General features: G+C 44.4%; 1 protein-coding gene across 1 annotated transcript in view; it reads right to left on the reverse strand.

Annotated features, from left to right (window-relative positions):
- Positions 1-598: 598 nt before the first annotated feature.
- Positions 599-14,197, reverse strand: part of LOC120028865 (TNF receptor-associated factor 4-like) — a 52,803-nt gene continuing 39,204 nt past the window's right edge. The window contains exons 2-7 of the mRNA XM_038974117.1: positions 13,727-13,778; positions 10,167-10,271; positions 9,781-9,942; positions 5,099-5,260; positions 4,039-4,194; positions 599-3,239 (exon numbers count right to left, since the gene is read on the reverse strand). Of these exons, the coding sequence (XP_038830045.1) occupies positions 2,607-3,239; positions 4,039-4,194; positions 5,099-5,260; positions 9,781-9,942; positions 10,167-10,271; positions 13,727-13,778 (1,270 nt within the window). The 3' untranslated portion in view covers positions 599-2,606. The remainder of the gene's footprint in view (positions 3,240-4,038; positions 4,195-5,098; positions 5,261-9,780; positions 9,943-10,166; positions 10,272-13,726; positions 13,779-14,197) is intronic.

The following is a 14,197-nucleotide window of genomic DNA, read 5'->3' on the forward strand; positions in this document are numbered from 1 at the left end:
CCTCTCCCTCTCTCTCTGCCCCCTTTCCTCTGTTCCCTCCATCTCTGGAGGTGTTGGAACAGAGAGGGAGGAAGGGAGCGAGGGAGGGAGGCGACCAGGAGGGCTTTGTGTGTTGTAATCTGATGGGGCCTGCTCCTCAGACAGCTCTACTGTGAAAAGTCAATTCATACTATGATGCATGGAGTGGGTGCTCAGCATGAGACTAACTAAAACAAGTGAAACACGGTGGGGCAAGACATTTCACTCAGAAAAACTTAAAGTGCTGAGAAAGGCAGGAATTTCAGACATAAATTGCACCTTTTCATCAAGGAAGCAAGAGTTAAGGTAACATTTGCTGTAGTTTCAGACAAGTGAAGGTGTCTGCCCACGAGACAGCTGAGCCAGGAACTGTATCTAGTGTGGTCTACTGTATGTGCTACAGTACTAGCAGAATCATCAATGCGATCAGTAAAACATTTTCTGAGGGGGGAAATGTAAACAATGAGAGGCCAAACTACCTGACAAAATGTGGATGAAAGCGGAGAGCTCAGTAGGCGATGCAAACACTCAGACATACAACAACATAAAGAGTAAATTAGCAGCATTGTGAAGCAAGAGGTAATAGATAGTATTTTATTTTAAAAGAGAAATTGAGAAGCACTCATCATTCAACTTATAATTTTTTTTTTGCCATCTAGTTAATCAAGCTTACGTGATGGCGCCTTAAAATAAATACTTTAAAAACGAAATACAGACACAATATATGTGAGATCCAAACGAAACAAACAAACCAATTATTCAGATTCAGAAGAGATTAAACTTAAAAAACTGTCCATAAAATTCCCAAACTCAAAACTAACTCTCCAACAAAAAGTTGTATGAAACATTTAAGTACTTTGCAAAATACATAATCTTACAAAATGTTTATTTTTATTTTTTTACTTTAAAATCACTGTAAAATATTGGCTGGTATTATAACAAGAAACCAGGTATTTTCATGTAGAATAAAAAAACGACAATGTGCTTCTGCATTTTTTACATCAGTATTATTCACATATGTCATGAATGTTTGATCAAGTCCTCCACCACGGGTGTTACTGGTCTGATGGAGCCTATGACAGTTGTATTGCACATGGCTGCTCCTCTTCAACCTCTCCTTATGGCAAGCTTACGTGCTGAAGTGAAGATGCACGCTGGTGGCCATGGTAACCAGCAGCGCCACAATATTAAGATGCAGTGTTTTCCAAGGCACCCACACGTCATTCTCAGGAGGGGATCAAGGCATAAAGCATCTTTCAAAAACAGCCCCTATGCCCACCTGGGCTGAGTAAAAACAATGAATGCACTTCAGTTCACAGCCCTCCGTTAAGCTAATTCACTCCAATGTCTTTCTGTCTATGACACATTATTAACAAATGTTGCTCACATTTTTCAAATATAAAAAGAATTTGGTTCCGTTTAACAGTTCCTCCACTGCAAAAAAGCCCTCAGTATCAAGGGAGAAGATTTCAAGAATACAGGTTACAGTACACAAATGTGGTCCACGTGTATCGCATTGAAAGATGCATGTTTTTCTGTTGATGTCTTGAGCTCATCTCTCCCCAACCTACCTACCAAGACCTCATGGCTTTCCCTTCACACTTAAGTGCACATGTACCATATCACCCCTTGACAGGACTGAGTGGATTCAATTCTACCCATTCAAAGACCGTCATACTGTACATTAGCATCTTTGACCAGCAAAGCATAGAAACCCATCTACTGTATCTATCTTCTCAGGACCCCACAGGAGATGTATTTTAGAGGCTTATAAATCTGCCTGTGACAAATTATTGTTGTTTATTGTCTAAAGATCATGATCCTCTCATTCTAAGCATTATAGAATGTGCCAAATTACAAATTGTAGACAGAGAGTGATGGAACAGTGACAAGAAGCAACACACTTAATTCACAGCTGTAATATTGTTTGCTGACAAAAGGCTTAACAGCAATCTCACATTGCTAACCAAGAGCTTTGAATTTGTTAAGGGATCAGTGGGAGATACTATAAGAGCATGTAAACAAACGGCAGTTGGGCTTGAGAGTGTGATGAGCTTCTTCCACTAGCCTGTGCTGTGCCCTATTCTTTGGACCGCTCGTGATTAGATGGGATGGTTCAAACCAGAGCCAAACATTATTTCTAAGTGCAAAGACTTAAGAACGCCTTCCACCCCCAGAACATCTCTCTATCATTTCTTAATATTTACATCTGTGCTGTAGAAAAACAACAAAATATAACTTAAAATAAACTCTCTAGGCACTGTCGATTTCCAAGGCTTTTTGTTGCAGATTGAGAAAAAAAATGTTAGAAAACAAACATTTACAAATAAGAATCAGAGAGTGATGGTTTCTGCAGACCAAACACTTAGAATTCTCTACCATTTAAATATAGCGGGATCCTCCAGTCCAGTCCTCCAACACAACCCAACAGACTAGCAGCTCCTACAGTGGAGTGGCTATATGGATATGGACAGTCAGTCAGTGTCTAAAGAATAAGTGTGGTGAAGTTCTCAAGGTAAGTGTCATATCAGTCTCAAGCCTGTCTTTCACCCTCCCTTCCCTCCTGATAAACCAAAACCAGCTATCCCTCAGGCCATGATCTTCTGGGGGATCTCTATGGAAGCCTTGAGGAAGAGGGAGTTGTCTCGGACATAGTTCCTCTTCTTGATCTCTTCGTGGGAGATGAACTTGGGGTAGCCGAAGCCCAGGGTGCTCTCATCCAGCGAGTTACGGGTGCTGCACGGCTTCTGGAAGTTCTTCCAGTTGGGGTCAGGGTTGAAGGTCTCTGTGATGTGTTGGGGCTTGGACAGCGACGGGTCGCTCTGGTCCATGATGGAGAAGGTCACCTTGTAGGAGAAGGGCCACTCGAGCAGGTTGTCGTACTCCCCCGGCAGCACCCGGATGTAGATGGACAGGTGCGAGCCCTCCCCACTGCCGTTACCGTTGAGAAACGCAGACACCTGCAGCTTGTAGCCGTAGCGATGGGTGTAGAAGGGCGGGCTGAAGAACTCATGGTTATTCCGGAGCTTGGCCTCCTGGAGTTTCCGGGAGTAGTCGCTGAGCTTCCAGATGAGCACTCCATCGTTGCTGACTGACAGCTCTTCCATCTCCCTCCGCAGCTCAAGGATCTCCTGCCGCTGGCGCCCCACCAGGCTGCACATCATGGTCAGGTGGGACTTGGTTGTGTCCTCCAGGTGACGCCCGATCGCCAGTTTTGGGCACTGCAAGAAGAGGAGAGACTGGTTAGGGAGAGGTCACTCACTGTGTGTAGCAAGGGGGGTGAAACTCTGTATAGTACAAACTATGTATAGAAATGTGTTGGATTTAATAATGTGGTACAGCACACTAGATTGTTTTGTCTGTTTGAGTTTCACATTCAAGCCTCCTACAGTAAGTGAATGTTGTGGCCGTCTGCTAATCAGCTGCTCTTTTGGGAGCCCTGCCAGACACATTTGTGTTTGGTGTACTGAACATCTGCACGCTTGGTTGTACTCTCTATCCTGATGCCTTCGCGGTCAGGGAGAGAGCCATTAATGCATTTTGTCAGACCATCTGCATTGCTATGGACTGAGCTTTCCAAATGCCCATTTCAAACACAAAGCATGAAGCCTGTCTGCTCTGACTCTGGGAGCTCTCCACATTTTCTCAGATTGACGTCAGTTTCAAAAATAGACTAAAATGCGCTGTCACAGCAGAGGAGACGTGTGACTCTCATTAAAATAGAGCCTAGAGGCAGGACGGGCAGACGGCGCTGTATGTTGAAGACAATCATCGCTTTGGACATAAGTTACAGGGTTTCAACTCAACCGGAGCATGAAGCATAATAATCCAAATATAATTTGGGAAATATGCACAAAAAAATACCCTAGAGTGGAAAAATTATGAAACGTGACGTCAATAAAGCAGTGGCCAGTAATGAAAAATAAAACTATGCCTCTTGCAAAAAGCTAGAATCAAAGTTTTTCTCTTTGAGGGTCTGAAGTAATGAAAAGCAGCTAGAGAGCAGCAGATCAGTCTTACCCTGTGTTTGCAGCCGGCATCTTTGAAGGGGCAGAGGATGAGGGCACTGCCACAGTTCTCCTTCACGTGATTGGCCAAGTCCTCCCGGGCTATGTTGGGGGTGCCACACTGGTTTGGACATGCGACTGGAAACCGAGGGCAGTGGTACTGATGGTTCTGGAGGGTAGAAAAAAGTTATTACATTTATTACATTCATTTGACATAGACAATGCACATCAATCAACATTTCTGGAAATGTACCAGATCTAGACAGCCAGATAGATAAAAAATATATTGGGATCAGAATTTTTTTATCAAACAAAATGCGCTCTGTGTATCATGCAAGCATCTTTGCCACCAATTAAGAGAAAGAGTATCGACAAGACAACATGAAGCCCTTTGCACAGCAGAATCACTGTATGAGTGATTAAGAAACGCAGTGTATCATATTGAACTAATGGCTGTCTATTAAAATGTATGAATGAGATAAACGAGTTGATTATGGAGCTGAACTCATAAAGCATGTGCTCTAAGAGGGAGACATGATGAATAAACTGTGGGTATGAGAGGAGAGGAGAGTGGGAGTGGCTGGCCGGCCACTGGGCCTGAGGACAGGATGTGTGCAGAGAGGTGACAGGTGCTACCGGGGGTGGGCAATGCCAGCACAAACAGCAGCAGGCACAGCGGGCTGGCACAGAGTAGTGGGCACCATGAAAGCCAGTGTTCATGCAGGCGTGGGCCCAGGGCCATCCCGCTCTACAGAGACTGAGAACCCTCCTTCATCCAGGACAGACTGCACTGTTCCTTCATCACACACAGTGAAATAGGGGAAGCACTCATAACAAACCTCCGGAATAAACCTTCAAAACACTTCATTCTCACAGGTCTGAGTTTGGGCACTAATTTAGGTCTGGCCTTCCAAGCAGTAATACAAATACTACATTGATGGAAAATAAAATGTACCCATTAATCAAGTGATGACAAATGTGATTGTAAAACAGGACATGCAGGAGAATGTAGGGAAGGAAGAAGTCCTAGAGCTTGTTTGGTCAGAGGAGGTGTGTTGATGTTGTTGACTAACCTGGATGGTGTCGAAGACAAACTCCTTGCCACAGTACTTGCAGGGCTGCGTGCGTTTGGGACACTCAGCCAGACTGTGCTGGGACAGGAGGCGGCGCATCATCCGCACGCCACACTTATTCTCACAGTAAACACTCTCCTGGGGACAGATACCCTGATGGTTCTGGGAGAGAAGACAGGACACACACACACAGGTCACAACACAAGCAGTGACATCATCACAACCAACTAAACTACCATCAAAACTACTAGTAAAACTAGCAAGCTTCCAGCGCAGTTAATCATTATTGTGACCCGTTTCAAGAAGCTAGGCGTATGTCGCACGTCACTACTTCACAGGAGAGGCATTTGAAAGTAAACTTTTTTTTAAATCAAAATTATTTTATTTTTGCATAAATGCTTTCTGGAACATGTGAACTTTCATGTGCCTTAATAACAAACGTGTACGCCATCCATAAATACAAATAAAATTGTTAAATTACGAGCCTAGTTGGTTTAGCCATGGAAAAAGACAGGAATCGCTAGCCATGATTGGCTGAGATGGATGGGCTGGACATGCCAAGAGATAAGTTTGGATTGGTCTGCCATGTAGCATGCTTCTGTGTATAACATGAGCTGCTCAGTATGTGTGGATAATCCTTGCTACCGCTGCTTTAATGAAAGATATCATGGGGAACTGCAAAAGTCCTGCTACTGCTCTCAACATTGCTGCTCTGAATTTAATAGGCGCTATCGATAAAGATAAGTGGGAAAATTTGGGATGAACTACTTTCCGGAGGACGATCGTGCCATGCTGACTCTCTCGAAATGAATCAGACGATGAGGAAATCCCTGATTTAGGTAAAAACCTTTTATTTGAACCAGACATTATAGAGTCTTTTGATGAAAGTAATGGGGAAGAAATAGCGATCAGTGTTGTTGTCACGGAAGAAGTTGACAAAGTTTTGAAATCAGTGGAATGCCCAGTGGAAGCAGAGTACAGTATGATTGCAAATGCAAAGGAAGTCGAAAAGAGAACACAGACGGCTGTATACTGGTAAGAATCTAGCAACATTTTTAGCTATTTTTTGTTTTCTAATTTTGTCAGAAAGTAATTTTCATTGCAAGTTATAGTGTAACGGATGTGAAATGGCTAGCTAGTTAGCGGGTACGCGCTAGTAGCGTTTCAATCAGTTACGTCACTTGCTCTGAAACCTAGATGTAGTGTTGCCCCTTGCTCTGCAAGGGCCGCGGCTTTTGTGGAGCGATGGGTAACGATGCTTCGTGGGTGTCAGTTGTTGATGTGTGCAGAGGGTCCCTGGTTCGCGCCCGTGTCGGGGCGAGGGGACGGTTTAAAGTTATACTGTTACATTGATGCTGTTGACCCGGATCACTGGTTGCTGCGGAAAAGGAGGAGGTTGAAAGGGGGGTGAGTGTAACGGATGTGAAATGGCTAGCTAGTTAGCGGGTACGCGCTAGTAGCGTTTCAATCAGTTACGTCACTTGCTCTGAAACCTAGATGTAGTGTTGCCCCTTGCTCTGCAAGGGCCGCGGCTTTTGTGGAGCGATGGGTAACGACGCTTCGTGGGTGTCAGTTGTTGATGTGTGCAGAGGTTCCCTGGTTCGCGCCCGGGTTGGGGCGAGGGGACGGTCTAAAGTTATACTGTTACAATAGCATACTGTTAGCTAGTTAGCTGGCTGGCTCACTATTTAACGTTACGTGTATGATCTGTGTAGTAAAATTATTTGTATCTCAGAAAGCCATTATCATTGCTAGTTATAGCCTAATGTTAGCTAGTTAACTTTAGCTACCTGCAGATTCATGCATGGTGGCTAGCTATGACAATCAGTTTGCATCACTAGTAGTATTGGTTGGGATTATGTGAATCCTGAACAGGTGGGGCTAATACCCTGACTACACCGCTCACGTTGCAAAATAAATGTAGAAATCTATGTTATTCAATTATTGCACCCACACTGCTCGCGCACGTCAACGAGCGTCTGCGTTGCCAAGGGCTAAAATATAAGTCATTTATTTTTCTGACCCAGATCGCGCTGGAAGTCCTGCCTCTTCCATCTCCTCATTGGTTTATAGAAGCAGGTACTCACGTGCCATCTCCTCATTGGTTATACCCACGTGGGTGACTGAAAGACGAACTGTGTTGCCGGTCGTTGTGGTAATACTATGACATTTTAGATGCCAATCACCATATACAGTGGGGAGAACAAGTATTTGACACACTGCCGATTTTGCAGGTTTTCCTACTTACAAAGCATGTAGAGGTCTGTAATTTTTTATCATAGGTACACTTCAATTGTGCGAGACGGAATCTAAAACAAAAATCCAGAAAATCACATTGTATGATTTTTAAGTAATTCATTTTCATTTTATTACATGACATAAGTATTTGATAACCTACCAACCAGTAAGAATTCCGGCTCTCACAGACCTGTTAGTTTTTCTTTAAGAAGCCATCCTGTTCTCCACTCATTACCTGTATTAACTGCACCTGTTTGAACTCGTTACCTGTATAAAAGACACCTGTCCACACACTCAATCAAACAGACTCCAACCTCTCCACAATGGTCAAGACCAGAGAGCTGTGTAAGGACATCAGGGATACAATTGTAGACCTGCACAAAGCTGGGATGGGCTACAGGACAATAGGCAAGCAGCTTGGTGAGAAGGCAACAACTGTTGGCGCAATTATTAGAAAATGGAATAAGTTCAAGATGACGGTCAATCACCCTTGGTCTGGGGCTCCATGCAAGATCTCACCTCGTGGGGCATCAATGATCATGAGGAAGGTGAGGGATCAGCCCAGAACTACACGGCAGGACCTGGTCAATGACCTGAAGAGAGCTGGGACCACAGTCTCAAAGAAAACCATTAGTAACACACTACGCCGTCATGGATTAAAATCCTGCAGCGCACGCAAGGTCCCCCTGCTCAAGCCAGCGCATGTCCAGGCCCGTCTGAAGTTTGCCAATGACCATCTGGATGATCCAGAGGAGGAATGTGAGAAGGTCATGTGGTCTGATGAGACAAAAATAGAGCTTTTGTCTAAACTCCACTCGCCGTGTTTGGAGGAAGAAGAAGGATGAGTACAACCCCAAGAACACCATCCCAACCGTGAAGCATGGAGGTGGAAACATCATTCTTTGGGGATGCTTTTCTGCAAAGGGGACAGGACGACTGCACCGTATTGAGGGGAGGATGGATGGGGCCATGTATCGCGAGATCTTGGCCAACAACCTCCTTCCCTCAGTAAGAGCATTGAAGATGGGTCGTGGCTGGGTCTTCCAGCATGACAACGACCCGAAACACACAGCCAGGGCAACTAAGGAGTGGCTCCGTAAGAAGCATCTCAAGGTCCTGGAGTGGCCTAGCCAGTCTCCAGACCTGAACCCAATAGAAAATCTTTGGAGGGAGCTGAAAGTCCGTATTGCCCAGCGACAGCTGGATGATCTGGAGAAGGTCTGTATGGAGGAGTGGGCCAAAATCCCTGCTGAAGTGTGTGCAAACCTGGTCAAGAACTACAGGAAACGTATGATCTCTGTAATTGCAAACAAAGGTTTCTGTACCAAATATTAAGTTCTGCTTTTCTGATGTATCAAATACTTATGTCGTGCAATAAAATGCAAATTAATAACTTAAAAATCATACAATGTGATTTTCTGGATTTCTGTTTTAGATTCCGTCTCTCACAGTTGAAGTGTACCTATGATAAAAATTACAGACATCTACATGCTTTGTAAGTAGGAAAACCTGCAAAATCGGCAGTGTATCAAATACTTGTTCTCCCCACTGTAAGTTCAAAGATGAAAAAGCCTAGAAGGAGAAGAGATGACTAGAAACAATTCATTTGCCCGTTTTATGCGTGGATTAATTGTTGGAGTAGAGGACCTTGTGCATTTCAGGTAAAATAACAACTTAATGTTTATATACCAGGACAAATTAGCTAGCAACCGCAAGAAAGCTAAATAGGACAAATTAGCTAGCAAGTGCAAGCTAACTAGCTAAATTGCCATAAATGTTTAATGCTTTTTGACCTGTCCCCAAATGAATGTAATTGGTTCAGAGTTTGTTTTGATATTTTAACCTCCGTGTCGTGATCGCGTTTGGTGTAGGGGAACAAAAGGAATTTATGCACGATGGCGCACGCGCGCAGACGGTTTGGGTTCCGTGTAAGGCTTAAGAAGGTGTGAACGATGCTGAATGGGTGTAGTCAAAGAAGAGCTCTCCATTAGGTGTACCAAAACATTCAAGGGCCAATTGTATGATCCCACTGCCACTGAAAAATGAACAAATTACTTTCCTATAAAAAGCTGGAGCCATATGAATGATTCTGTTATGTTGGAAAGGCCACATTGGGCCTGTATAAACAGAGGAGGGGCAGCCTGTAAACAGTAACAGAGGTGTTAGTGAGAGGGAGAGAGGCTAACTTTAACCGTGAGGCACCACTTCTCTGGACGGAGAGAAAAATACACAGTATGAAAGGTGCACAGTTCTACGTCTCTCCCCTCACGCCAACAAACGTGATATTTCTAAATACACTGCCACCATCAAAAGCTAGCATAATTTACATACTTGGCTTCCTGGAGTAGACACTACAAAGACTACTATTCACTCAGTGAAAAATGTGGCCTTAACCAGGTTGTTTACTTGCTAGTGCTTGTAGGTCTCTGCTTGTTGTTGTTTACCTCATAGGCCTCCCCGGTGAACTCGCTCCCGCAGAACTCGCACTTGACCTTGCGCTTGGGGCAGTCGTGCTGCAGGTGGTCGGGCAGGTCACGGCGCGTCAGCTTGATGGAGCAGCGGTTGGGGCAGGGGATCACATTGAAGGCGCAGGTGGAGAAGTGACCCTGATGGAGACGGAGGGAGGGGGGAGAGAGGAATGTGTCAGCAGCAAGACACCGACACGCTCTCTCAGCCTGCGTTTAGCCAGGCCTCCGCTACCCAACACACTGGAGGCACGAGACACAGGGCTATGGTCATAAAAAAGGTATCTTAGACAGGATGAGAGAGGGAGAGGATGAGTGAGAGAGAGGTAAAAAATGATATGAAAGCCAGGCAGGCAGCTACTGACCTGGAGCTGCTTCATCTGTCCGTTCCAGCGACAGCCTTCCTCACTGTGGATGCAGCGGATGGGCAGAGCCAGGATCTGCTGCTCCAGCTCTGGGTCAGGGAAGATCTGTAGCCATGACACAACCATGAGGACATGATCAGCACTGGCTCACAGGTATAGATATACCTTGTCCAGCCTCTCTCCTGTTTCTGTAGCATGAGGCAGGTTGACGTACAAGTACACTGCCTGTACAGGAAGCTATCTCCTTAATACTGACTGCAAAACACAGGCATCGGGTCACACTGGGATAACTGCAGTATAAACCCTGGATGGTGTGGGGAAATAGTGGCCGCACCCAGGGCAACACTCAAACTAATATAGTGTGTGACTGATTAAGACAAAGGGTGTTTCCAGCAGTTAGGAATGATTATCATGTTGATGCGTAACTAAGTGTATTAATAATACAACGAAGCCTTGACAAAGAGGGTCTGAGCGACCAGCAGCAAAACAGCAGAAGAGGAAGTTAAAAGTACTAGTCCTGGACATGAAGGACGAATGAATCAGTCCCAAAATTAGGAATTACAATTGAACTTCTGTGAACACAAGAACACATACTGCAATGTTTATGGAATTATAGTTCATGAAATGTAGAAAACATCAGAGAGAGAATTAAAGTGAGGAAGGAGGGAGAGAACACCCCATAGTCACTGATCAAGAAGGATGAGGTCCTTCTCTATCCAATCAAGCCAAACCTGCTCCCTAAAGAACAGTATCCTCTGGATTTACAGATTTAGAACACACAAACACACACACGCTCTCCGTGACAACCCTTGTGAGGCAGCACTGCATGAATCTCCGTCCATATGTTGCCCTGGCTGCCTCTGTCACACGAGGAGAAAAGGAACTTCCTCAAAATGTCAAAGCTGTCCCTAAAACAAATAACAGCTCAACTGTAGTCACACGCCTTCATACGAGAAGCGGTCTCTTTCTCTATAGGCTATGAATCAAAACATTGAGATACTATGGTTTTACCATAGCTAAATGTTTTTTTAGACATAAATAAGTACTCTGTAAATGTTTATGTTCTCGTCACCCTATTAGAACTGTAAAAGTCTGAATTGTAAAAGGTAAATGTGCAGTGGAACTAAAAAGGGTCCAGTGAATAATACATTAGGGCCAAAAGTAGATCTGAGGTAAAACTTTTCACTCTCCTGACTTGGCAACATTTACTGGTCCATTAACTTACATGAACTGTTATGTCATCGCAAATAAAGCTGTGTGCTACAGTAGTTTAACTAGTGAGGATGAATTATATATTACATTAACCATGCTGTAATGAACACTGCCTTCAAGTCACCAAAATATAAAGTAGAGAAGAATCTTTCCATTTGAAAAGAGCTCAGCACTATGGCAGAGAATGTGTGTGTTGCTCTCGGTCTGTGATGTGTGTGTTGTGTGTCAGGTTGGGTACTATGACAGCAACAAATAAAGAATAGGTTATCTGTGCAAATGGACCAATAAAGCAAGTATTGTATTGTGCTACAGAACAGCACTGTCTCTTACCATGTACTGCAGCATGTGCGCAGCATAATAATGCATGGTGAGTGATTGAAGCAGATAACCGCAATACTATTTCCTACTGGAAATCACGTGCTGAGCCAAGATGACAAAGAAACCAAATCCTCTAAAGTAAACCTTAACGTTCCCTCATTGTTCCTACCTGGGAGTCTGCGGGGGACTGCAATAAAGACCTTTTAATAACATAGTCCCTGGAGGATCATGTAACTAAAGCTGTCTGTCTGTCTGTCTGTGTTTTGGAATAGACAGTCAGCTGCAGTCTCACAGCAGAACCCATCCCTTTACATTACTGACGTTCTGCTTCCTCTCTTTGACAACAGGGCCATATTTTAATGACATGTTGCACTGCCTGGGTGAAATGAGAGCATTATTAGAATTTAGTTGTGTTCAGGGGAGGGCAAGGACAGGGACATAGTGTAATGAGCTGTACCCAGGGAGCTGGACTGTGTCCCAAACGGCACCCTATTCCCTATATACTGCACTACTTTTGGCCAGGGCTCACAGGGTTCTGGTCAATAGAAGTGTACGATATAGGGAATAGGGTGCCATTTGGGACGTAACCCTAGTCACCAGCAGGGTGTATTTTACAGGTGACTGGGAGGCTGTGAAGGTATCAGTAATTACCAGTGTCTGACAGGTGTGCAATGAGCACGTCCTCCCAGTGGGGACCCGTGTACTGCTTCTCTGTCGTGACTACAGTCTCCTTAAGAGCTTCGCTAGCGGTCGCAGCTCGGCATAAGCAGCGCTACTCCACTGACCTCACCACCTCACTGGATTACTGCCTCTGAACTCCTAACACACTTTAGCATGCTAATGTTCTAGTATAGAGCACGATGGGTCTACTGTATGGGCAATTCATTAATTCATGGGAAAACTAGCCAGTGAGACTGTACAGTAACTGAGATGATGAATTAGTGGTCATTGGTGTTTTAATTCCTTTGTTAAGCGTTAAGCTTGGGGTCCTCTCATGCACAGAGCAGAATTAAGTCCTTATCCTTTCGCTGCACACTCTGGCACAGTGGGAAAATCAAGTTTGTGGGAGAGTCATTCTTTCATTACGAATAGAGACTGCCACCATACACCCCCTGTACAATCTGATTAAATGCTTAAAATAAAAGACGGAGTAAGAAGCCAAAAGTTTAATTAAAGAGATTTAGATGTGGTATTCTTTCTCTGGACCGGGATGAAGAGTTTTAGGAGAGTTACTGTTTTTGTGATTTTGCCTCTCTTTTCTGTAAGATTAACGCAATACCCTGCTTTTCTCCAGCAATGCAATACTTAAAAATATAACACAACCTTTGACTTGGCTGCTAGGCTGGAGAGTGCTTTTACCACTCCCCAGCCGCTCTCCGGTTGTGTAATCATGTCTGCTCATTTGTTTTTCATGGGTACTGTATAAAACTGTAAAACTTCCATGTTGACAGTAGTGTGCGAGAGTGAACTGTTTTGTGCATTGAGAAACGGACCGTCATCAACCCTGACATTCCAAGGGGAATGAGTAGCCTGTGGTCCTTCGTTAGCACAATTAGTGGGCCTATACGAGGATGGCTAGCTAGCTGCCTGAGCCCTCTGTCTGTTGGTCTATGGGTCTGGGGTAAGGGACATGGTGACTCATGTGTCCTTGCGGTTTCCCAAATGGCACCCTATTCCATAAATAGTTCACTACTTTTGGTCAAAAGTGCCATTTGGGTCACACCACTTCAGATTCACAGTTAAAATAAGGCCTCATCTCAGCCTGACCAGGACGTGGTACAACACACAGATTTACATTCATAATAAGTGTGTGGTATGGGGAAGTTACTGGGTAGCCCAGAGACATGATTTTGTAAGAAGGAGCACATCAGAAAGTGAGGGTGAATTCTGTTGATTGGGGCGTGTTTGTAGGCTTAACTATGGTTGTAGGCTTAAGTATTGGTTAACTGGCACACAGATCGTATTCAAACTTGAATGGGTGGGACTGTCGGGGACATGTGAGAAAGTGGATAAGTTAGTTTTAACCGTACCTTGGCATAGTCCAGGGGCAGCTGGTCCTCTGGGCACTTGAAGACCCCCTCACTGTAAGACATAAGAAGGAAAGGACACGTTAATAATCATTGACAATCCATTTTTATGATAGGGTACCACTGTCCTAAGATGTCCACACACAGTGCCCTTGCCTCTCCTCCAGTTGCCTTCAAAAAGCACCCCCACACCCATTCTCTGCTCTCACACACACACCCATCCCAACCACACTGCACTGTACAATAAAGCCAGCTTAGTTTCTCTGAGCCACTAACTTTTATGAAGTTGCCCTTTCATGTTCCCTCCCTCCAAGGATTTATTTCCACAAATTCACAGTTGTATTACTGGAGAGGAAAAGAGAAGACGTTGCAGCCTGATCTGTCTATCTATAATACATTAAGGGCTTCTCTCGCTCGCTGTCATGTCAAAGGTGTTCATTTTTACCCCTCTTTTTAAAGGCAGGGGGATGACAA

Source organism: Salvelinus namaycush, chromosome 34 (genome assembly GCF_016432855.1).
Source record: "Salvelinus namaycush isolate Seneca chromosome 34, SaNama_1.0, whole genome shotgun sequence".
Lineage (NCBI taxonomy): Eukaryota > Metazoa > Chordata > Actinopteri > Salmoniformes > Salmonidae > Salvelinus > Salvelinus namaycush.